General features: G+C 37.4%; 1 protein-coding gene across 2 annotated transcripts in view; it reads left to right on the top strand.

The window, feature by feature from the left end:
- Positions 1–23,242, top strand: part of anapc1 (anaphase promoting complex subunit 1) — a 64,911-nt gene that overhangs the window by 14,347 nt on the left and 27,322 nt on the right. For both annotated transcript variants that reach the window (XM_066678406.1, XM_066678405.1), the window contains exons 7-24: positions 401–474; positions 2,793–2,938; positions 3,224–3,441; positions 5,109–5,318; positions 5,457–5,552; positions 5,716–5,806; positions 5,887–5,952; positions 11,341–11,478; positions 11,986–12,126; positions 13,619–13,679; positions 15,497–15,684; positions 15,875–15,949; positions 17,480–17,745; positions 19,472–19,563; positions 20,126–20,274; positions 21,931–22,009; positions 22,730–22,766; positions 22,929–23,002. In XM_066678406.1, coding sequence (XP_066534503.1) covers positions 401–474; positions 2,793–2,938; positions 3,224–3,441; positions 5,109–5,318; positions 5,457–5,552; positions 5,716–5,806; positions 5,887–5,952; positions 11,341–11,478; positions 11,986–12,126; positions 13,619–13,679; positions 15,497–15,684; positions 15,875–15,949; positions 17,480–17,745; positions 19,472–19,563; positions 20,126–20,274; positions 21,931–22,009; positions 22,730–22,766; positions 22,929–23,002 — 2,201 coding nt within the window. The remainder of the gene's footprint in view (positions 1–400; positions 475–2,792; positions 2,939–3,223; positions 3,442–5,108; positions 5,319–5,456; positions 5,553–5,715; positions 5,807–5,886; positions 5,953–11,340; positions 11,479–11,985; positions 12,127–13,618; positions 13,680–15,496; positions 15,685–15,874; positions 15,950–17,479; positions 17,746–19,471; positions 19,564–20,125; positions 20,275–21,930; positions 22,010–22,729; positions 22,767–22,928; positions 23,003–23,242) is intronic.

Here is a 23,242-nt window from a genome sequence, read left to right as displayed (position 1 = left end):
ATGTCACTATTACCCTGACCAATCATAAGGCTACCATAGCCATGCCTCCTCTCTGGGTCGAAGAGACTGGTGAGCTAAAGCTTAGGAACCATTAGTAGACAGACTAGCTATCCAGCTATGGGGAGGGAGTGAAAAACATAAACAGAGCAAACAGAACACAAAACGGTACAGAATGAGCCTCAATTGATTATAACACAATTTCAAAATGGGTTCGCAGGGGCTTTAAGGTGTGATTTTATATATATATATATATATATATATATATATATATATATATATATATATATATGTGTATATATATATATGTGTATATATATATATATGTATATATATATATATATATATATATATATATGTATGTATGTATGTATATATATGTATTTATTTATTTTTTTGTCAGGGAGCCTCTACCAACCCTCTTCAGCATGCTCCACCCACTGGATGAAATAGCACCTGTTGTCTGCAAATCCACAGGTCTGGCGCTATCTCTTTTTCCTTTTAATGGTTTCATCTGCGGATTAGGCATTTAACCATTACTTTTCCCCGAAGATCTATCATAAGTGATCATTTTTATGTTGCCTTTTTGCATTAGACATAAGTACAAACCCCACATCCACTTTAGACAAAGGGACAAAAAAATGTTTTTAATGAACATTTTAATGAATTTTATATATACAAGTGAAATTTTTGCCCATTCTACAAAACTTAAGCTACTTAAAAAGTTTGTGGTCTCCTCTTCATCGTGCATCATACATTTTCAATAGAAGAAAGATCTGGACTACAAGCCAGTCAAACCCAAACACTCTGTGTCTTCATAGCATGTGAAGAATGAGCCCCTCATACTAGCACAACACTTAGTAAAACACCCCCACCATGTCAGTGTCGCTGCATCACAGAGAAATAACCACCACACAAACATACCTGCTAAAAGGGGGTAATGTGGGGTTTTGACCATTGACGAACAGGGTAAAAACAGGCAAACATAAGCAGTGCAACTGATGGACTACAGTCTGTAATTGTAGAACTACGGAGTGCTGACAAATTTGAACTGTGGCGGAGAAACTAGACAGAACTAATTGCTTGCAGCCATAATACAGTGAATATGTCATTTTGTTATAGAGTGAAAGAAGTCATTCTTCAATTTGAAGATGGTGCAGTTACTGAAGACTAAGCACTTTTTGAGATCATAAGGCAGATCCGTGCAGCCAGCAGGGTAGATTTGCCTAAAATACATAAATATACACTGAAGTCCATTGTGGAACAAAAAACAGTTTTCTGCAGTCAACAAATTCTTTCAGATGTCCAGATAAAAAATGTACAGAATATGTATTATTATAACTTTTCTTTTTATTCGAAACTACAATTACAATCATCTCTTGTAAACAAGTACATACTTGGAAAGTCAGTTTAATTATTTGTGGATTTATGCCTATAAATGTGGCAGAAGCAACTGTTAATTCAAGTAGGTCTACTAAAAGTGACAGACCATATGTTTTGGGATTTTGGGGACCTCCCTGGTGATATTTGGAAGTGCACTAAACCTGTGAAAAACTATGTTTAAAACTCCTTTCAGAGTGGATGAATATGATGAGTAGTCAGAGAGGATGGAGTATTCACAGAGAGCTCAGTCAAAACTTGGAGAAAGGTATAGCTGGGTCCCGAATAGTGTCCTGCTCCCAATATATTCCATGTTATAGTTAACTAAAAATGATACACCCAGAGACTGCACTAAATGTTAGGCAGGGATACATTAATATATAAATGGTTTTATTGTCTGACATTTATTGCACTATTTTTTGTCAGAAACTATTATATTATTGACCCTCATTGTGCACATAGGGTGGAACAGAGATGGTAATATGGAAAATGGACTTTCAAGGCTTTCTTTGAGGTGGGCTGATATGGGAATAGTCACATTCATTGAGCAACAGGTACAAGTTAACCTATAAGTGCAGATAGGTGGCCACTTAGACTGTAGATATTTATATTGTTTGCTATTTATATTGCTATATTATCAGCAATGCATGTCAAGCAATGCATATGCGCAATTGGAACAAGATGCTGTCCAGATGTTTGAGGACCTCCTAAAGGATAGTCCTGAAACTGTAAGGATAGTGATTGGGTATGTTTTATACAATGGAAAAAAATGTTAGCAAGCTAACTGGCTAATTTGCAACACATTTAATAAAAATTTATTGTACTATGCTGAAATGCAGGTAACAAAATCCACCGCAGTTATAACCTGGCTGTCTGTTTTAGTAGCTAGCCATAAGATATAAAATATCTTTCTTGTTTAGCACGATTAAAGCCTTGTCAACCACACCTTTTGAAACCTTTCAACTCCAGTAAATCAAATCCAGTGCTTTAACAAGCCTCTGTTGCACTTTCTTCTGGTTTGCAAGCTCTTTTCTGTAATATTCTGTTTCTTTGTTTGACAACGGATGAATGAGAAATTTGCCATTCGACTGTCTCTGCGCCTGTATTCAGTTGCACTTGTAATACCATTTATTCATTCATTCATTCATTATCTGTAACCGCTTATCCAATTTAGGGTCGCGGGGGGTCCAGAGCCTATTGTTTTTATAATTCTTATAATGGAATTTGCACAGGTGGTCACATCAGCATTTTGATATAATTTATTGTAATATTTTGTCCCATCTCCTCTCAGGAATACTACTGCTTATAATTAAGGAAAACAATATTATGTACTGCCACTGTAAGCATTACAGGTTTGACTGTACACTGTGTACTGCTTTTTAGGCAGCACAGTTATGAGCTCCTTTGTCTTGCAGGACTATTTGAGACGGTGCGTTTGCAGTATGTATCAGACAGTGCACTTCGAGTGGTTTTCACCTGTGAGGAACCTTCCATCATCATGACCTATGATGCACTGCAGTGCACTCATACTGTATGGGCTCTGCGCCAAGTCACACCAGAGGTAAAAGCTCGCCAACAATATTGCAACACCAGATGATAAATGATGAAAATCATTTATGTTGTCATATTTATTCTTTCTAGGTGTTCTAAGATGTCTGAAAAATTACTATTGGAATGTCAGGGAAAAGCATAGTTTATCATTATTGCTCTTTTTTTTTTTATTTTAATCATTACTGTTCAGTGTTCACTACAGGAAGATGGATTCACTGTTTGAGTCTCTGTTCCACTGAAAGTTGGTTCCTTCTCATATTTTCTCATATTTTAAGTTTTGTATGGTTTCTTGCAGGAGCAGTCTACAGTGCTGAAGTTTCCTGGGCATGATGGCCCTACAACTGCAGCTGCTCACAGCTTCCTTGGTGCCCATCTAAGAAATGTGTCCCGGCTGGACTCTCCCGGCTCACCGCTCCATTGCCATGCCTTGCACAATCAGAACCGTGTTCCTCCTTCCCCCAGCCTGCACTCTCGTGCCCACTCACCCAACATCTCCAACATGGCTGCCCTCAGGTCAGGCTGGCTCTGCGCTTGTCAAACTTTGATGAAAAAGGGTGTAAATCTCTGACATCACAAGGGTTTCATTCGTTTACATTTCTTTATGAAACACTTCATCATCAGATGAAATGATGTTGTGAACAAGAGCAAAGAGAAACTAGGCAAGCCTAGTTTAGCCGGACTGCCATTAGCCATATAGCCATTGTCACAAATGTTTTTCTGACATTTCAAAAACAGGAAATCCCAAAATACATACTATTGTCATTGGAAGGTCTGGAGAAGCTTTGGTGCTTCATATACATGTCTTTGTTTACAATAATAACAAACTTTAAAAATAGTTTATTTTGTCAGTTGCTGACAGTGTACGTGTCTTCCGCATTTAACACATCTGTGACAGTGAACACACACATACGCACACTAGTGCACTAGGGGTTGTGAGAACACACCCAGAGCGGGGGTCAGCCATCCTCAGTGCCCGAGGAGCAGTTGTAGGTTCCTTTTTCAGGTGTTTATAGTTACACTTATGTTAGCAGAAGGTGTGAACAATAGAAATAGATTCATGTTTGATGCATAAAGTCTTTTTATATTTTCTGTCCTATCTTGCATGGCTTTACTGCTCTCACTTCTCATTCCTGGGCTCTTTGCACTTGACAATAAAGTGAGCTGAACAAGGCTGTTTAGACAGTGTGATAAAAGTTCGGTGGGGTTTGATCCTTGTGGTATTTTGACTAAAACATGTCACAGACATTTCATTAAGACCCCAGAGGACTGAGGTCCTCCAGTCATTTTTAAAGGGGACATACACCCCTTTTTTTCACAAGTAAATTACCCTTATAGCAGAATATTGAAATACACGGACTATTCAAGCTTTTGCCCCTCTGGGAAGCGTTATCGCAGCATCCAGTGTAAGACTGCCAGACTCTGCAAGAGCTTCATCCCTCAGGCCATCAAACTTTTGAACTGTAAAAGCTCACACAATACACCCTGACAATTAAAATAAATAACTCATATTATAACACCCTTATCTTGATATAAATCCATGTACACTATGTATACTATAATAATGCAGACGTGCAGTATCTTATGTGCAATATGTTCATATTTTATACAGCACAACTTGCATTCATTTATTTACCTGATGTTCACTATTCATGTGCAATATTTTTCTGTTTCATATGTATATTACATTATATGCGTATACCTATTTATTTATACACACTGCCATTCCTTGCTGCTATTATTTAATTTCATAGATATAGTGCCTTATTCTGTGTAATTGTATGGTCTATAGTTGATTGTGAGTATGTCTATTTAAATTATGTATTGCCTTATTTTGCCTAGCACATTGGAGTTTAGAGAAACGGAATCTCGTTTAGCTGTGCACTGCTGTGTTGTCTAATTGACAAAGTTCACTTTGACTTTGACTTGACACATTGTTAGAACATAGCCGGACTGTTTATTGGCTAAACATTACTGTAATCAATTGCTGCTGTTAAGTTTCCACATTTAGACCCAAGCACCAAGATATATAAGGGTTTTTACACCTATATAATCTGCTTTATGTCCCTTTTGTTTTAAATTTTAAGCAGCTTAATTTGTACTGTCTATAAGCATTAAGGCATCTATTCTGTAATTAAGTAGTCAGGAAAGCAGAAACTAATATACTTATTTTCCTTTACTAGCCGAGCCCACTCTCCTGGCATTGCAGCTCCTTCTTTTACTGGAGCTCAGCGTTTTAATGTGTCCTTCCATTCCCCTTCGTCTCGAGGGCACAGCTTGTTGGCTTCACCAAACAGCACCCTAAACGATACAGCCCTGCTGCCTGAGATGGAGCCCATACTTCCTGACCTCTGCATTGAACAGCTGTGGTCAGAGACCACTACCACATACAGGTTAGGAGTTCCCTTTTTAAATTCATGTCCCCTTGTTATACCTAAAATTAATAATAATAATAACTATATATACAATGGGACTGATCAGATACAGGATATATATATAATGTATATATGTGTGTGTGTTTATCTTTTCAGGGAAAAGAGCTGCCAGGCCTCCAAAGTGTTCATCACCTCTGACCTGTGTGAATGTAGATACATCTGTTTCTTGGTTGAATCCCACCAACAACTCAGGTGGGCATATTCCCATGTTCTGTTACTTGAGTGTTTCTAGTATTTTCCCTGTTATTCCAAATGCTGTTATTTTAACTGAGATATTGATAATTTCAAATGGAAGTTATAGTGATTACTTATATCTTTGTAATAAGTTATCTTCTGAATTCTTTGGCTGTCACAGATGTGTGAAATTTATTGAAGGCAATGAAAGTAACCAGTTGATATTTACATCAGTAACCACTATTCCTGCCAAAGATGCTGCACCTTTGGAGGTGAGGACCCATGGTAGCAAATTTGAGCTAAATATGGTCTTCTGAAACAATTCAGTTGATTGTCAGTCATTTTTTTTAAGGATATCAATGCTTTGCTTGTATTGGAGACCAATGGCAGCCTGGTTTTGTATACTGGAGTCACACGGGTGAGTTGCATATTTTTTTTTCATTTTTTATGTTATGTCTTCAATTCTTTATCACATTTAAAGTGCATGCCTGCGATTATGGGGAAACGTAGTTCTAAACTCTGTGTCTTTTAAGGTGGAACAGTGTGTTTGGGGGAGTACGGGGGAGGACTTGTTTGTATGTGGATGAAATTTGACTTGTCTCTATATATTTATTCACAGTTTGAATTACCACAGAAACTAATTTGTGACTAGACATGTTTAGTTTTGTAGCATGTTTGGTAATGCAGTTTGCTGTCTCCAGAATTGGAGACAAATATAAATCCATATTACCCACCTATGGAGCAGGAATAGAGCAAAATTTTTATGGGAGTAAAATTCTATTAATTCCTTGGAAACCGTTGTTTACATGCACTTGCTGTGATACCCGTTATCGCCACTTGTACCAGCTCAAATTTTTCAGAATAAAATGGAAGAAAAGAAAACAAAACCAAATTGGTCAGGGGACAAAAAGATAATGCTTCTGGAGGAATACAATAAAAGCAGAGCGGCGAAGGCATTTGAAACTCTGTGAATGATGCAGCACACTGTTGGCATATTGACATGAAATACCTTGCCTATTACTCATTGGAAGGATCCTGTAACATACATTCGGAGAGCAATCATTAACTGCATTGCAGCAGGAAGAGCACAGCTGCAGAAAGACGATTAAACAAATCATGGATTGACTGCCAATCAAATCTATAATTTAAAATCAACTGTTCATCATTAAGCATTTATAGTTATAGGTTATTGCCATAAACTCGGCCACGTTGCCGTTAAGACAGTATCAGAAGTTAACCTTAAGTTATTTTCATTAATTTGGTTACTACGCAGTGTTGTGCAACGGTTTAACAAACATTAAGGGATTTCTTAAGGGATAAGACAAAGATAAGGAAAAGAAACCCTAGTCATGAATGTAACTGTGGTTTTATGAAAGCCTGATGACTGCCAGAGGGCCGTTTAATCTTGTGGACATTCCCATTGGCATGCCTACTGGACCGAGTAAAGATACCAACAAAGTCACCTGTGACCCAGCCCCTAGAAGGCCCACTGCACATATATGAACGCCCTCTGACAACACCTGCGCAATCACAAGCTGACCTAGGGACAAATGACTTTGGCGCTCACCCAGCATTCATAGAACCATTTACAGTTCTATTTCACATTCACAGATACATTCGTAACAAAAAAGGCATCACTATTATAGGCAGGAAACAGGATTTGCCCACAGAGTCACACCAGAAAAGTCGGGTCATCAGCCCAAACAGATAGCACTAATAGAAATTTGTCAATAAAAAGGCAGTTTTAAGAGAAAACCACTTAACACCCCCTTGACAAAGTGGCTCAAATGGGGGCCTGCATAGAAAATCCAGCACACAGTGCCAATCCCACTGTGGCCTGCGAGGAGCCCTGAAAGTTCTGATGTGATGAGCACCTTTTAAGAAAACTGCAGATCAGTCTATGGGCACACACAGATGACCCATTTACCCCCACATGGTGAGCAGAGATGGCAGCAATGTAGACTTTCAGTGTAGATCGAGATCTCTCTGCATCCAACAGATGCAGGAGGAAATTAAGCACCACAGAAAGGCCACAAGAGGCAGGAGACACCACCAAAATATTGCACCATTCAGACAACAACTTCCAGCCATTTCTGTACAAAAGGCATATGGATGGTGCTCTGGGTCCCTCTAAACTCCATGGTGTGTCTCACATAAGAATGAAAACTCGCTAAAACATCTGGGGACCCAGCGGCCACACCCAAAGCTGAAGATGTTCCAGGTGGTAGTGCCAGACCTGCCCCACCATCTGCGTGAGAAAGTCCCCCCGGAGGATCGCCGATCAGGAGAGAGTGAAGCAAAGCAAACCACTGTCTGCCAGGCCACTGTGGAGCAATTAGCAGAACCCTGTGTCCACACTGGCGGATCCAGAGTAGAACGTTCAAAAGGAGAGGAATTACAGGAAAAGCATACAGAAGGCAGCATGGCCAATAATGCACCAGGGCATCTGTCCCTATCACTCCTTGTTTGTGTGTGCAAGAAAACCACTGCAGGCAGTGAGTGGTGGTAATGCTGGCAAAGAGGTCCACCTTTGCCACAGCATAGCGATCCCAGATGCCCACCTCTGGATGCAGCTTCCACTCTTCCGGTTCGAGCCTCTGTGTTGACAAAAAAATCTGCCACCAGGTTGAGAGTCCCGGACAGATGAATTGCCCGCAGTGACGCCAGCCTCCAAAGTGCCAAAGTGAGAATGCTGTGTGTCAGATGCAGGGCAGACAGGGAATGAGTCCTGCCCTGGTGGTTGATATTGTAAACCACTGTCACGTTGTCTGAACGAACAAGAACATCCACAGAGATCTGACAGAAAGTGCTGCAGCACCAGGAACGCAGCATGCAACTCGAGGAGGCATCCATAGCGCTGCAGTTATAGTAGAGAAGGGGGTGGCCTGGTGTACAGACAGTGCAGCCCAAGTGCGCTGTATTACCAAAGGCAACAGTGTGATCACGAAGCAGAAGAGGCTGGTGGAGGAGCAGTAGGGATTACACATCCGACGTGATCCCAACAGCGCTGGAAACTGAGACAAGTGCAGGAAAAGTGCACAATGCTCAAGGAACCCAGGCGTGTGGGGTAACCGCAATACTCACTAGCCCGAGCACAAACGTTGGCCGGTTGAAGTTAAAGCTGAAGGAGGTGTAGTAGAGAACAGATTGTGAGGGCAGGAAATAAACAGCAACTCAGTGAGCTGTGAACGGTCCAGAGCGCGAGAGGAAAAAAAGGACGTTCATACATGTGTGGTGGCCCTTTTAGGGGCTGGGTTATGTGACTTTGTTGGTGTTTTAACTAGGTCCAGTATGTGTGCCCATGGGAATATCTACAAGGTTAAACCACCTTCTGGCGGCCAGGAAGCCTGAAATAGAACTTAAATACAGACATTTTAGGGAAACCTTAAGGAAACGTTTTGTGAAACCGATTTTATTTTAAGGAAACGTTAACTTGGACTTTAAGGAAAACCGTATGTTTACACTATAACCACCAACATGTTCTTCATGAAAATCACCAGGTGTTCTACTTGTACATTTTAACTCCAACATGCCTGATCATTTCTCTTGTACACCTTCTTTTACAGGAAGAATTCACAGACCAGCCTAGGGTTTTTATTCACCAAATGTTAATAAAATAGGACCACTCTCTTAAACAAAAAGTGGTTGTGACACAGTATGACATTTATATATATATATATATATATATATATGACAATTACACAACATAGTGGAGTACAAAATCAGACAGAGCCAGGCTTACTTATTTTAAATGACTCATAAACAAAACCAACAGATTAAAGAGAATCAGAAATGTCTGGAAGATTGAGAGTGAAAATAGTCTTTTCCTCATCAAAAGACTACAATTATATATAGATTTTTATTTTTACAGTGCAGATAGCATGCCTGTATAATGTTATAATCAAGAGTTTAGTGAACATTTTCATATCAAAAGAGGAAAAATAAACATTTTGTATGAAAATATGCTTACTTTCACAGTGTTTCTAATAGGTTCTGTATATTTCTGTATATTCGTAGAATTTTATCATCAAGCTAAAATATCCTGATGGAAAAAAAAAAACATGCTTTAAATACAGTTTGCATGTAAATCATAACTCTCCAGTACTTCTTTCTTGCACTGGACAAAAAATAAATAAATAAATAAATAAATAAATAAACAGCAGATCAGCATTTACCATGTAGAAGATCTAAGAGCGTTCTTAAATTTTAAAGCAACTTCACGTTTCTGAATAGCTTTAATCGGCACAGCAGAACTGAATTGGCAACAGCACATAGATGAAGATTAGAAACAAAATTAAAAAAAAAAAAAAAAAAGACCAAAATAGACCTCAGCATGACACCTTCAGTTGTTTCCAGAAATTCTGATGACACATTCCCTGCTTTCACAGTGAAATCTAAAAAATAATTGTGAAGGCTTTTATATAGAGGCTGCACAGCAGTAGCAGACACTCTCTTTAGCTGCAGGGAAAGATCATCACTTTCAATAGAAATAGCAAGGAACACTAATATGCACCATCCTAGTCCATGCATTTGGGTAGTGCATGCATGTAATATCTAGTGTCCATTTGTACATAAACCTGCATGTTTTTACTTTAACAGATATTTTTTCATTTTAATGTTGATAGGCTATCAAGACAAAGGAGATGTATATATGCGACTCTGACATTTATATTGTCAGTAAATTAAGATGCCTATTTTTTCAACAGAGAGACACAGTCTGGTGGTACACTTCAAGAAATATCCATTCATCAAGCACAGTCTGAAAATTACCTAGAAGAAGATATTCTGTGCATGTTTCTAGGGCTTTGTCAAGCATGAATTATCAACCAAGAAAGCATAAGAAACATTAAAACATATATCTGCCCTGTAGGAGGAGGAACTGGAATTTTAAAGGTTTTAAAGGCAATATTAACAATTGTAATCAAAAAACACTTTTTAGAAATTTCGTAAGAGGTTTCCTCACCATTTAATGCTCTACAGTCTATTTGCTTGCTGGAAACTGATCTAATATTTTTACAAAGTCCCAGTGTGAGTAAACGAGTAAATAAAACTGAAGTGGCTCAGTCAGATATGCTAGGCTTCCCCTCTCTCTGCTCATGGCAGAAAAACATTAAAGAGCCCTCCTAAAATCGAAAAACACGAAAAGAGGTCAGAATATTGCTTTATTCCTGCTCTATAATTTTTTATTTATTTTATTTTATTAATTTATTTTTTTTCGCTGTTTCATGTTATATATGTAGATGCCCACTCTAAATTCAGGAGACTGCTAACTGCATGCTACAAAGCTAAACAACTCCAGTAACAAAGGAGATTCTGTGGTAAATCAAATGGTGAATAAAATCTTACAGGCAAGTTAAACTTAAGCCATGTACAGACGGTTCTTTTTTTCCTCAAACACACCATTCCACCTTAAAGGACGTATACGTTCTGAAAGTAAACCAACCAGAGGGAACTGCATTACCCCGGAATCATGGATGTTCACTTTTAAATGGTTTAAAATCCAAATAACAATCTCTACATTGATATTATAAGGCACCTGAATATATATGTGTACACAAAACTGGCTCACAATTTTATTAACAAACGATAAGTCATCTTTCAAAATAAAAATAGTAATAATTTCTAATGTCTTAAGTACTGTTAAAATACACTTATTGTAAAGATGATTTAGTAATGTCACAATTAATGCTTAAATAATCATAGAAACAAGAACTAGCATTATATATTTTTCAGCTGATTCTGCCCTGTAGATCTTAAATCATGGCTACCTAGAGACTAGGCACAGTGACTATTATTTCCTCCTTAGGTGAGCAAAGTGTTTGTCCATGGCCTTCTGTCGCCAAACTTCAGTTTGCCCAATCACCTGCCTACATTGAACTCCCCACTGGAGAATGTGAGCACTCCTGCCAAAGCAACAGTCCAGCATATGAGCAGACTTGAGGAGGTACAATAAGAGGGATACATCTTAAGAATTTGGTATTAATATAGTCACATTTAATTCTCTGCTGTTAATGTTATTGATAATTTATGTGCCTGAGAATCCATGTAATAATTCATTTCCTTTTCATTTAAATTTATTTTTGAAATGTTAACCTTTTGATATAGTCTTAAACATGGTCAGGAATATTTAATGATTACTCATGATTATGAGTCAAGGATCATTAGATTAAAAAAAAAAAGAATTCTGCAATTAAATGCAAAAAGAAGCACTCAGTGGGTGCTTACAAGAAAACAGCTTGAGGGCAAATTGATTTTGTTGCTTTCACTTAACATGAAGGATAGCTCCACTTGATTGAATCCTCTGCCTTTCCCAGACCACTAATTATACTCTCTGACCGGTATTATGTCATTGAATTTATTAAGCACTGTCTGACAGTTCTTAGTTTTTGTAACTGCTTTTATGTTTAAAGTGTCTAATCTCTGACACTTGTGTTTTCTCTCTGGTCATCAGCCAGACATGCCATCCCCAGTATCAGAGGTGCGAAGCTCGGTGCAACATCATGAATCATCCTGGCTGGATGACTCGCCCTTCCAACAGGCCACACCACATATCCAAGCTCTACGAGACCCTGTCAGCAACCGGGTCACTCTGGTCAGTGAGCATTTACTGATACTTATGCTTGATCTGATATCTGATTTAACTTTTTTAGTAGTGACCACCATTTCATACCAAAATATAAATGTTTTTCTGTGTGATTATATAGTATATACTGGTATGCCAGTATTGATCTAACACACAGCAGACTTTTGGCACTCTAGATAGCAAACTGCCACTTTTGCAATGAAATTTTGACTTCCCAAAATTAAAGACAAAACTTACATTGTGTTCGGAAGGAGTTTGATTGATTTATTGCCTTATTCTTAATAAAATGTTTCATACACTGTTAAGGTGGTATTTTCTAAACGTTTCAAATACTGAAAATTGATATTCCAAAAGCAGTGAAATACTTGGGTATTTGCTGCAGCATTTCTGAATAAACAACTTATAAATAGTATGTTTAATTTCTGTAAGTGTGGTTTTTGTTTATTTGAGATTTGTAACTGTAAGGTTCACTTTGGTGTAATTTTATGAAAAACAACAAAATTGAGACACTTTTTCTTTAAATATTTGTTTTGTATAATGTATCAATGTTAAGTGCACAGACTAATTAGCTTTTTGATGTGAAATTTGTTTCGTTGAAAAAGTGAACTGTAAGGATATTGCACAAACTTATTTTTTCCTGCTGTAGTACAAAAATATGAGTCAAAAGTCATTATATGAAACATTTCTAATTTGACTGATCTCATTATAGTGTCATGCATTAGATCAACAAGTATACATGTGACGTGTATTGCTAGCATGCACCACCTGTCTCAGTCTCTGGATTTAATACCATTTAGACTGTGCAACCAAATTCCAGAATGTGGACTGAAATGCATTATGTCTGTTTGTGATGACATATCATACGTGCTTCAGTGAGTTCAGTGTGGCTGGGATGGGTGACTCTAATGCCCAGTCCTAAATGCAGCCCCAAGCCCTGTGTATAGACCTTGAGAATGTTTGATTCATATAAATATATTTAGCCCTTAGGAATTACAAATTGACTTCAACTTGAAAACCATCCATCTGACTAAAATTTCTCTTAGTTTAAGATCTGGAAAAATGATCTGACAAACCAATGCACATCTCTGTGCACAATATCTATTTTACTGCACCTGATAAACTGGGGTGGGGGATCATAAAATGTGGTCTTTGCAAAGGGGGGGAGTGCTTTCATACCAGAGCAGCCAGGACCTGTCACGTTGTTGACTAGGTTCAATAAGGTCTCTGCTCCAGCGTGCAGCCTGCCTGTCTGCAGGGCTTCATTTATCAAGACGGCTAAGGCATGTTTTTCTGCCACAGGTCTTTTCATTTCAAACCTGTCAAAGCAATCTAGAATGGACTAAACTTATTTCAGTTCATATGATGTTGAAAGTATTTTTTTAATAGAGTTGTGGTAGCTTTGGGATCCTTATATCAATGTTAGGTTTATCTTATAGATTTTTCTGTTGACCAGTTTGGCAAAAGTTTGTAATGTTCCCTCCTTTGGATTTGTATGTTTCAGGAACTGAGCAGTGGCTCATTGCGGAGGATCACAGTTCCTGAAGTGGCTACGTCAGAACTCGGTCTGAACACACACACACTAACTAGCCTAGCCACAAGACATGCCACATTACAACATCTCCGGTTGACTCATTAAATATTTATAATTTGTGAGCTTCCACACCTGCAGTGTGCTCCTATTTAAATGAAATTCTTTATTTTAAAACAAATCTTTAAACATATTATGAATTTTAAATTGTTAAATTATGATTTGGAGTGACCCAGTCTTTTTCATCTTCCCCCAAGAGCTATTGGAGATTACTTTACTTTAAAGTGACTGCAGTCATAAATTAATTCCACTTTTTTCTGTTTTTTTTTTTTTTTTTTTTTTTTTTTTTTTTTGCTTTTTATTAACAGATTCTTAACAGATAACTCTATAAATAGCTCTGAATATAACATCTGCTGTCAGCTTACCTGGATCATGTCCTATTGCCAATTATAGCTGTAGGATGCGTTGTAGGATCTTGTGACGTATTTGAACGCTTTCATTAATTGGCTTTTTGTTGTGACCCGATCTTCATTTACTTCTCTCTAAACTTACAGTAAATTTCAGCCCTTCTGCTCTTCTATTATTAAGGTGTTGAATTGAAAAGCAGGGTTTTCCTACGTCTAATAAGGTGACATTTTAGCTAGCTTTGTTTTGACCTTTTGCAGCTTGTTTGCCAATTAAGGTACTGGCAGATTCATTAGAAGCGTAATTGCATTTTGTTCATAGATAACATGAGTTGTGGTCACCATGTCTGAATGTTTAATGTACTGCTGATTTTTATTTCTGTTCAGATAGGCCTGTAATTATATTCTTTGGTGTTTTTTTTATTTTTTAATTTTTATTTTTTTTAAAAGAAGTACACTATTTCCTGCATGAATTTGTGATTTCCTGTGTGCATGTGTATCTTTCTTTAAACTTCATAGTACACTCTCTGTATGCTAGTCAGTATAGACTGTGTCCCTCAATATTTGACCAGAGGAAAATCTTGTGCACTTCCTGCTGTTTTAATTAATCCTTTTTGCACTAGTGCCAGCAGCGTTATGCACAATGGCCTCTCTACCATGCTGCTCATCTCCTGCTGCTAGGCTTCAATCAGTCACATAGGCCAACGCATTGGCAAACAGCTCCTATAAATCCCTTATTGGCAGAAATACTCCGTATTAAACTCATCCATTTTCTTTACCATGCCCCCTGCTTTCCCACCTACTTAATGTACCCTGATCCAACATGGTCTTATTCTTATGTTCATTCTACCTTCATCTCAGCTGCTTTCTTTTCAATCCACTGAATCCTTTAGTTGGAAACAAGTCTAGAAGCTTCTCTACTTAAACCAGTTCCTTTCATTTGCCAACACCCCCTTATCTTTATTTAGACTGAAGTTGTATATGCAGTACCAGTCAAAAGTTTGGACACATCTTCTCATCAGTCATTGGTGGAATAGGGCTTTTCACTCTATAGAACTGTGTACCAGCCCTACCTCTGCACAGCCCAAGTCATGGTCTCAAACACATTAAGAGGCGAGCATTTCTACAAATTAACTCTTGACAAGGCCACAGCTGTTCACTGAAAACCATTCCAGGTGACGACCTTATGAAGCTGATTGAGAGAACGCTGAGAGTGTGCAAAGCTGACATCAAAGCAAAAATTGATTACTTAGAAGAAGCTTTACTACATAATTCCATATGCACTCCTTAATTCCTTGCATAGTTTTAATGACTTTAAAATGAAAATGATAGTGTGAATTTGCTATTATTTTACAATAACCTCAGAAATGAATGAAAGTATTGATAATTATGGCTAGCTTGTCAAAATTACCAATGCCCATTCTCTGCATTGTCTTCCCATCTTTAGTGAAGCGGTGCCTCCAGGCCATTCGCTTTATTCTGCCCAAAGATATTGCCATGAAAATGCTGGTCAAGTGGTATAATATCTATAATGCTCCTGGAGGTCCCAGCATGCACCAGGAGTGGAATCTGTTTCTCACCTGCTTCATGACATTAATGGGCTACAACACTGAGCGACTGTCTTGGACAAGAAATGTGAGTAACTATCAAGTGATAAAATCAGACTTGACTTTGTTTTTTAAATTAAAAAAAATGTTTTTTAAATTTTTTCATAATGTTGTAACACTAGCCAAGAGTACAAACCACTGCACATCACATATGTTTAAATCAGGTACTTAGGGATCATTAACTCTTGTTGTTGACCCACAAGCCCCTTCCTCCGCAGCTCCATTTTGAAGTGCCCCTTTCTCCAGTAATAGCCCCAAAGAAAGCACGCCCTGCAGACACTGGCTCTGATGAGGTAAGCTTTCTGTTTGCCTGTCACCATCATGACGTTTCAGCTGTGGATTGTTTTGGAGGTGTGACCACTCAACTTGTACTTGAACTGTGGACAAGCAAAAATCACAGGTTTTGGTCTGGTTCTAAATGAAGCCTGGATCAATGTATTAGTAGTAGTAACACATTTGTATGATGGTTGGCATTAAATTAGTGAATTCCACAAACCTACCTCTTACAGCAACACATTAGCACCTACATTATTTATTTATTTATTTAAATATAAACATTTTGACACTTCACAGGTGCCACATTTCATTCTTGCCACACTGAAATTATGCTAATAATGCCTAACCTAAAATAAAAATATGGTTAATCAATTTGATTTTAGGAGATTCTTTTTTGTGATCATTTTGTGCAGACCTTTGTTAAAATGAATATTCCCCAAAAATTAGGGCTTGTTTCCCAAAAGCACTTTTTTTATTTGATCTTAATAATGTTCGGTAATTTATATGTTTCTCTCAACTAAACTTGATAAATTAACTGTATAAACTTGCTTGTGAATAACATCTGAGCTGGCCCTTTTTGTTATTCAAACCATATCTTTATGTGCTACAATGCCAGAGGCATCTAATTTAATGTAAAAACAAACCAAAAAAAATGTTTTTACTTAATAAAAGAACGAGAGTATTCATAAACAACTCAGTTTTATTCCATCCCATATCCCACTTTTAATGAAATTGTTATTATTATTGTTATTATTATTTAAATGATGTTACTAATATAATGGTGCAAACTGAATAAAATTCATGCTTTAAATTTCAACTGATGATGCTTTTTTTTTTCTCATGTGGGTTAAGGGAAGGCTCAACAAAAATGTATTTAAAATCACTTGTAAATTTTCGGCTTAAGAAGGCTTTCAGGAAACACTGGCAAATTTGTATTTTCTCACATCCTCCTAGTCTATTTGTAGGTTTTAAAGAAACTCATCCCTGAACCAAGCTTTACTTCAACGTGGATTGAGACACTCGAACAATTGTCCTCACAGCTCAGTTGTTTGATTTGTTTTAGACCAGCTAAGTGTGAGTGCAGTGTTCACACCTGTTAAAATAAACTCAATATACTGAGCTGCACCAAATAAGTAACAGCACATTAACATATGGTTTGAAGCAGGCTGACATAATGATATCTTTTTACTTTTTTCTCTACAAACACATGCTTGAAATAACCTCCAATTAGAGGAATTGTAGGGCATCACTTGCCTTATATGTTGTCTCTCAAGGGTCCGTAAATGAGTAATGCTGCCGGTCTTCGTTAAAATAATGTGGAGCCTGTGGGCTGTTGTGTGGAACAGGGTCAGGAGTGCACATGGGAGTCTTGAGGTTAGGGATGTTGTGTTCAGACTGGTGACTCATAAACGTATATATAAATTATATTTATTTTATTATTTTTTTTAAAGCAATGCAATAATAATAATAATAATTAATAAAAAAAATGAAAAACTGTTTTATCTCATTTTATGAATCTTCATAAAACCCATTCTTGACCTCCCTAGGACTGGGCGTACCTTTGTTCTTCAGACTATCACTGCCAGGTTTTAGCGCACCCAGTGGCGGGCATTCCAGGTCTGGAGCCAGCAATGCCTCCTGTTGGTATGGAAGATAGTAGCACAGCAGCTGGTGTGGAGCCCTCTGCTCTGCTCTTTCCTCACATTCCTGCACTATTCTATGTTCTGCACCTGCTGTATGAGGACATGAAACTTGATGAGCTTCAGCGCAGTGGAGCCCGTGCCCTTGTGGGACTTCTTCAGCAGCTTGCCAGGTATCTCCTTAATCAGTCATTGACAGATGATGCAAAACAGACGACAAATTCTTCGCCACCATTTTCCTGGTATTCTGTGTATTTTAAATCCTTTTAAAAATAGGGAATTTTTTTTAATTTTAGTATTGAAATTTTGAAATGTTACTACTATATGACATGATATAGTCTTTTGTGATATTTATTTGGGCTCTGCTCTAGGACTGTGTTAGGCCCGGGTGACTTCATTATCATCATTATTATTACATCCTCAGTTTGTAATACAGTTTATTTGTGATGTTGTGTTCTAATGGGAGAAAATTTGAATGTAAGTGAAAGATGATGTACTAAGCACAGGTTTCCTTGATTCCATCCAACTTACCTTTGCTTTTAAGACTGTGTAATCACAGGACCTCCGGCGAAATATTAATGAATCGTGCACCCAGCGTAAACAAAGTAGTTGGTAATATCCAAGTACAAGGTATGAGGCAGCAATGCAAGCTCAGCTCTCCAAATTTTGCAGTGGTATAAATCAGTATTGTTGACTGTTTATCTATATGACGTTCTTTTCTTGGTGTGGAAGCCTCTCACTTTGCTCCTGCTTTTCCAGTTTTAGTGCTGTCACTGCTGCCAGAGTACAAAAATAATGTATGTGCTTCACTGTTTAACTGCACTGCTTACTGTGACACTACCTAGAAAATGGCGTGTAAAATAACTCGCACAGTCATATTCATTGTATTAATTATCAAGTAATACTGATTATTTTTCAGTTGTGGTGTTTTTAAAAAGGCCCTGCAACAACTTAGATATAAACTAACACAAAAAACGCATCCATATCAAAGTAATGTATTTTATCCAAAAACTTTTGAAAAATACTGTGTTACAAAAATTGCACTAGTAAGATAAATTAAAAATATCCATGTTCATAAGGCAAATTGCCAAATAATCATTACCAATTGAAGGTACATTTTAATCGAGTAATCATGACAGGAGAGTAAAATGTTCTTTTTAGATTTGATAGTCAGTTGGAAAATCTAACCATATTGTTTGAGAAAATGTCAAGAGCTTATTTGCTATTTTGTTGATGAGGAACAGAAAAGCTGAGGGGGTTTGATTGCTCTTCAGGGAAATTGTGTCTGCGTGTGGGATGGAGGCATAGGTTTATTTCCCTGTTGTGTGCTTTTGTCCCAAGAACTGTGCTGCAGTGAGGATTTAGACACTCAGCTTGAAAGGGGTGTAATTAAGGTGTTAAAGGGTCACAATGATTGTTCATATGATGATGTGGATTTGTTAGGTCGTTGACCTGTTAAACCGGAAGTAGTCTCTACAAGTGTTCCAACCTCGTTTTATTCTGCATATGTAATGTATTTTCTTCAATACTAAAAACAACATACCCTTTATCATTTGTGGCCTTTAGAAATAAAGATTGATTTTGTTACCATGCCTTTGGTTCTGATGAGCTGTGCTATGTTGTTTTTGAAAACCCTTTTCAGTCCAGTGTTTTTTGTAAGCAGTGAAAGGGATGTTTTAAAACTTGGAGATTTTACATGCTGCATCAAACACTTTCAATAAAACAGTAAATTCAATATATTTTTTAAATTTACCATATGCACTCAACCTTCAAAAACCTGCTTGCCCTGCTTGGAAAGATTGACCATCTGAACCAGACGAACAGTCAGATCGGAAAATTCTTTCTTTCTTAATGGTTTTTCTCTCTCCTCTTTCATCTCTCTTTTCCTGTTCTCATCAGGGACCTGCAGCTAGAGGAGTACATGGATCTATACTGGCGCGATTACCCCTCATTCATCAAAACCTTCAAGGAAGCCTGCATGATCGATCAGGGTAAGTGACTGATCAATGGGTTAGGACCCTCTCATTAGAGGCTGAAGGCATCTCTATTAATTTAACATATTATCCAACAGCCTGTTTAGGATATCTTTGGTATACTGCTATGAATCTCTGACCCCATTTTGACTTTTGTCATAAAATTGTCATAAATATTCAGTATGTTTCGTTTTTATATTATCCATCAAATTAAAGTGTTTATGTAAAAAATAATACTTCCAGAATAGTGTTTCCTAAGATAATCTGTGATTTTGTGTTTTCTGTTAATTAGCCCATATTGCTCTTATTTTTCATCAGTTCTCTTCATATACAGTACAGTGCAGAAAAGGACAGCATTTTCCTTTTTTCCCTTTTAATTTCCAGTCATTTTTTTGTGTTAGGTTCCTGTTGCTAAATCAGGTTTTTGCGCATTTTAAATGTTTTTGTTATTTTATACATTGCAAAAATTTGTATGATAAATTTTGCATGATAAACCTGTTGGGCCCTAGTCTTACGGGTTTGAGCAGTTTTTCTGTTCTTACTGTTTGAATGATATGTGTTTGTGCTTGTGCATGTTAAGCTCAGATGGAGTTGATGAACTGGCCGGCATACCTCAACAGTGAGGTGCCCTGTGTGTTTGGTTGGCTCAGCAGCTGCCTGAGAGGACAGGATGTGCCTGCCTTTCCTTACCTGCCTGCCATATGTGAGAGGACCAAATTGCTTGTGCTGGTAAGTTGCCAAACCCTTAGAAATGTTTACATTGTTGCAGAAATAATACATTGTTTTGCATTTATGCATTAATTTGAACCAGGCCTGCATTCTAGATTCATCCAGAAATGCCCATTAGGGGGCGCCACTTCATAGATATAGTGCAACCTTTTATTGTGAGCACATACACATAAAAACATGCACATAAAAATATTCCGTGTTCCAGTGACAGTCATTGCTTTGATAGCACTTTATCCCCCCATGCCCCTAAACCCGGATGCGCACATTCTTTGGAAATGTCAAGTGGTTAAGATGACACAGTTCTCCTAGCTAATCGTAATGACATTTTATCACCGCTGCTTCCTCCCTGGACCACCAAAGGCATTTTGTGCGTCTGTGTGTGTGACTGAACAAGTGAAAGACATTGAAAAAGAAAGTGTGTATGTGTTGTGAGAGTTGCCCCAAATTAATTAATTCACAGAAATGGAGGGCTGAATCACCAGGGAGAGGGTGGGGGTGTTTGTGGGATTCGGCTGGGCAGCGTCTCCTCTCGTCCAGCCAAGGGAAATGACGCACAAGCCCACCGAGCTGCTGACATGCCGTCATGCAATTACAGGCTGTATTTACCCCAGTACCTCTCTCAGTCAGAACATTACAGACTCCAATTAACCCTCTGTCTGGTCCATCCATAAATTAGTGGCTAGTCCTTTGCCTTCTGTCTCTGTCACCCTGTTCCTCTTAAATGAATTACCTATGAATCTATTCCTGTATTTATAACATATATCATTTTGTGTTCATATAATGTATAATTTCCAGTCAAATTTGCCATTAAATACAAGTTGGTTTAGGAGATATTTCTGAATATATCAGATAAAATGTAACCTATGTGCATAAGTATAGGGGAAGTCTGAAATGGTGTGTAACCTGTTCTGTGAAAAGGATGTTGACAGAACAGAAAAATATTTGCAAATCAAACAAGCAAGCTCCCGGTGTTCTCAGAACAATGAACTGATTAGAGTCCCGACCTCAGCATCACTGAATGTGTTTTGGATTACTGTGAATGTGAGAATAGAAAATGAAACCAACTTTTAAGACAGAACTGTGGATGCTTGGGAAAATATCTTCACAGATTTCTCTAAGGAACTGAAAGCAAGTCTCTCACCAAGAATGTGAGCTGTAATAAAAGATAAGGAGAGACGCACTTATTACTGAGGAACAATTATATTTAGTTTTTTTCAGGTGTATTTCCAGGTGCTGAGAATGTAATAAAACGTATGTAGGATTTTTTACTAGAAACTATATAATAAAAAAGGACTTGAACAATATATTTAACTCTCAAATGAAAGAAATGAAGATTTGTTTTATATCTTTCCTAATTTACTCAAAGTGGCAAGTGGAAGGAGAAATCCCTTCTCTGACTGAACCTTACCTTTGAAAAGCATGTTATTGCCTTCATTCTGTGGTTGATTTATACAGTAATGTGGTTGATGACTCCAGTCTTGGTTAGAATCAGTGTGAACATGCTATTTCTTGCTAATTCAAGCAGACTGATTTTACTGTCATTACAACAGAAAACCGAAACCGCATGGGTGCTGTCCCATTGTTAATGACAAGTCATTTGTACTACATTCATTCTTTTTCTCCATCCCTCTCTCTCTCTTTCTATTCCTCTGACAGAGCTATGCGCTGTATGTAGTGGGAGATGAAAATGCCATTTCTGTTAATATGTCTAAGTACTTGTCTCGGCTCTCTGCAGGTGAGCTGTCACCAAACTGATGCTCTACTACTGTGTGTATGTGAAAAACACTGGAAAGTGAGGGGAGGGTTCTCATTGTCTGTCTGTAAACTTTGATGTAGTTTTGTATCTGCATTTACGTCACTATTCAAAGATAAAGTAAAAAATGTAATCTCTGAATTTGACATAGATCTATATTTATCTATTTTCTAAGGAGTACTTGAACACTAATTAGTGTGATTACATTTTTGTTGAAACTGTAACAAAAATATAATGTGATTCTTGAAGATATATATAAATCACAAGCAAAGCTGTAGCATCACATTAAAATAAATGAATTCAGTATTAAAAGAGATAAGGAGCAACATCTTGTAGCTATGCATTTTACTTAGCTCCTTTTTGTGGCTTACAATTTGTTACAGTTTGACTTACTTATTCTGTATTTTTTTTTTTTAAATCTTTTTAGTGCTCCAAGAAATGTTCTAGATAAACTGACTAAGCCAGTATTCATTACTGTGAAGAGAAAGTTAATATTTACAAAGTAAATATTTAGTATTGGGATATAACTTATAACATAAAACATATTGACACCAACTTCATAGTTTTCAGAGTGAGAAACTGAAGTGAGAGCTCAATGTATAGGCATATGCAATTTAAATTTTGAAAAATCAGCTGTGTTTATGAAAACATTTTGCTTGCATGAATGTGCACTATATTTCATTGTATTTATGTTTTTTCCAGGACAAAAGAAAAGTTTCAGTGAACCTACTCTTAAGAGGTAATGCTTGGTGTTTCTGTATTAACAGTTGTTGGCTTGTGCAGTCCTGTGCACAGTGGTACTTAACAACCTATAATTGACCATAATGTTTGAAATGGGCTTTAGAAAGCATGTGACTTCTATACATGTGTGTGTGTGTATGTGTGTATCTCCCTCCCACAGGCAGAGCAGTGTAAAAGCCAGTGCTCCATCAGGCTGCCTTTCAGAGAACCTAGTATTGTGGCTGACATCTGCAGGTTTGGCTCGCACTTGTAGTTCATTAGTCACCAGCACAACTCATATTGTGAATTTCTGTCAGATTCATTTTATAACAGTCATATGTGTGTACTCAAAGGTGCATGAATGTGCTTAAATGAGTATTGGCTTTTGTTTTATGTGTTTGTTAGAATATTGTCAGCAATTTTATAGGTTCAACACGATCCAGTGATTTGTCAGTCTAGTTATACAAGTTACAATTTGCTGTAAAATCTAATGAA

This window comes from Hoplias malabaricus, chromosome 8 (assembly GCF_029633855.1).
Source record: "Hoplias malabaricus isolate fHopMal1 chromosome 8, fHopMal1.hap1, whole genome shotgun sequence".
Taxonomy (NCBI): domain Eukaryota; kingdom Metazoa; phylum Chordata; class Actinopteri; order Characiformes; family Erythrinidae; genus Hoplias; species Hoplias malabaricus.
The sequence above is the reverse complement of the archived record's forward strand: the minus strand, read 5'-3'. Positions and strand labels throughout refer to the sequence as shown.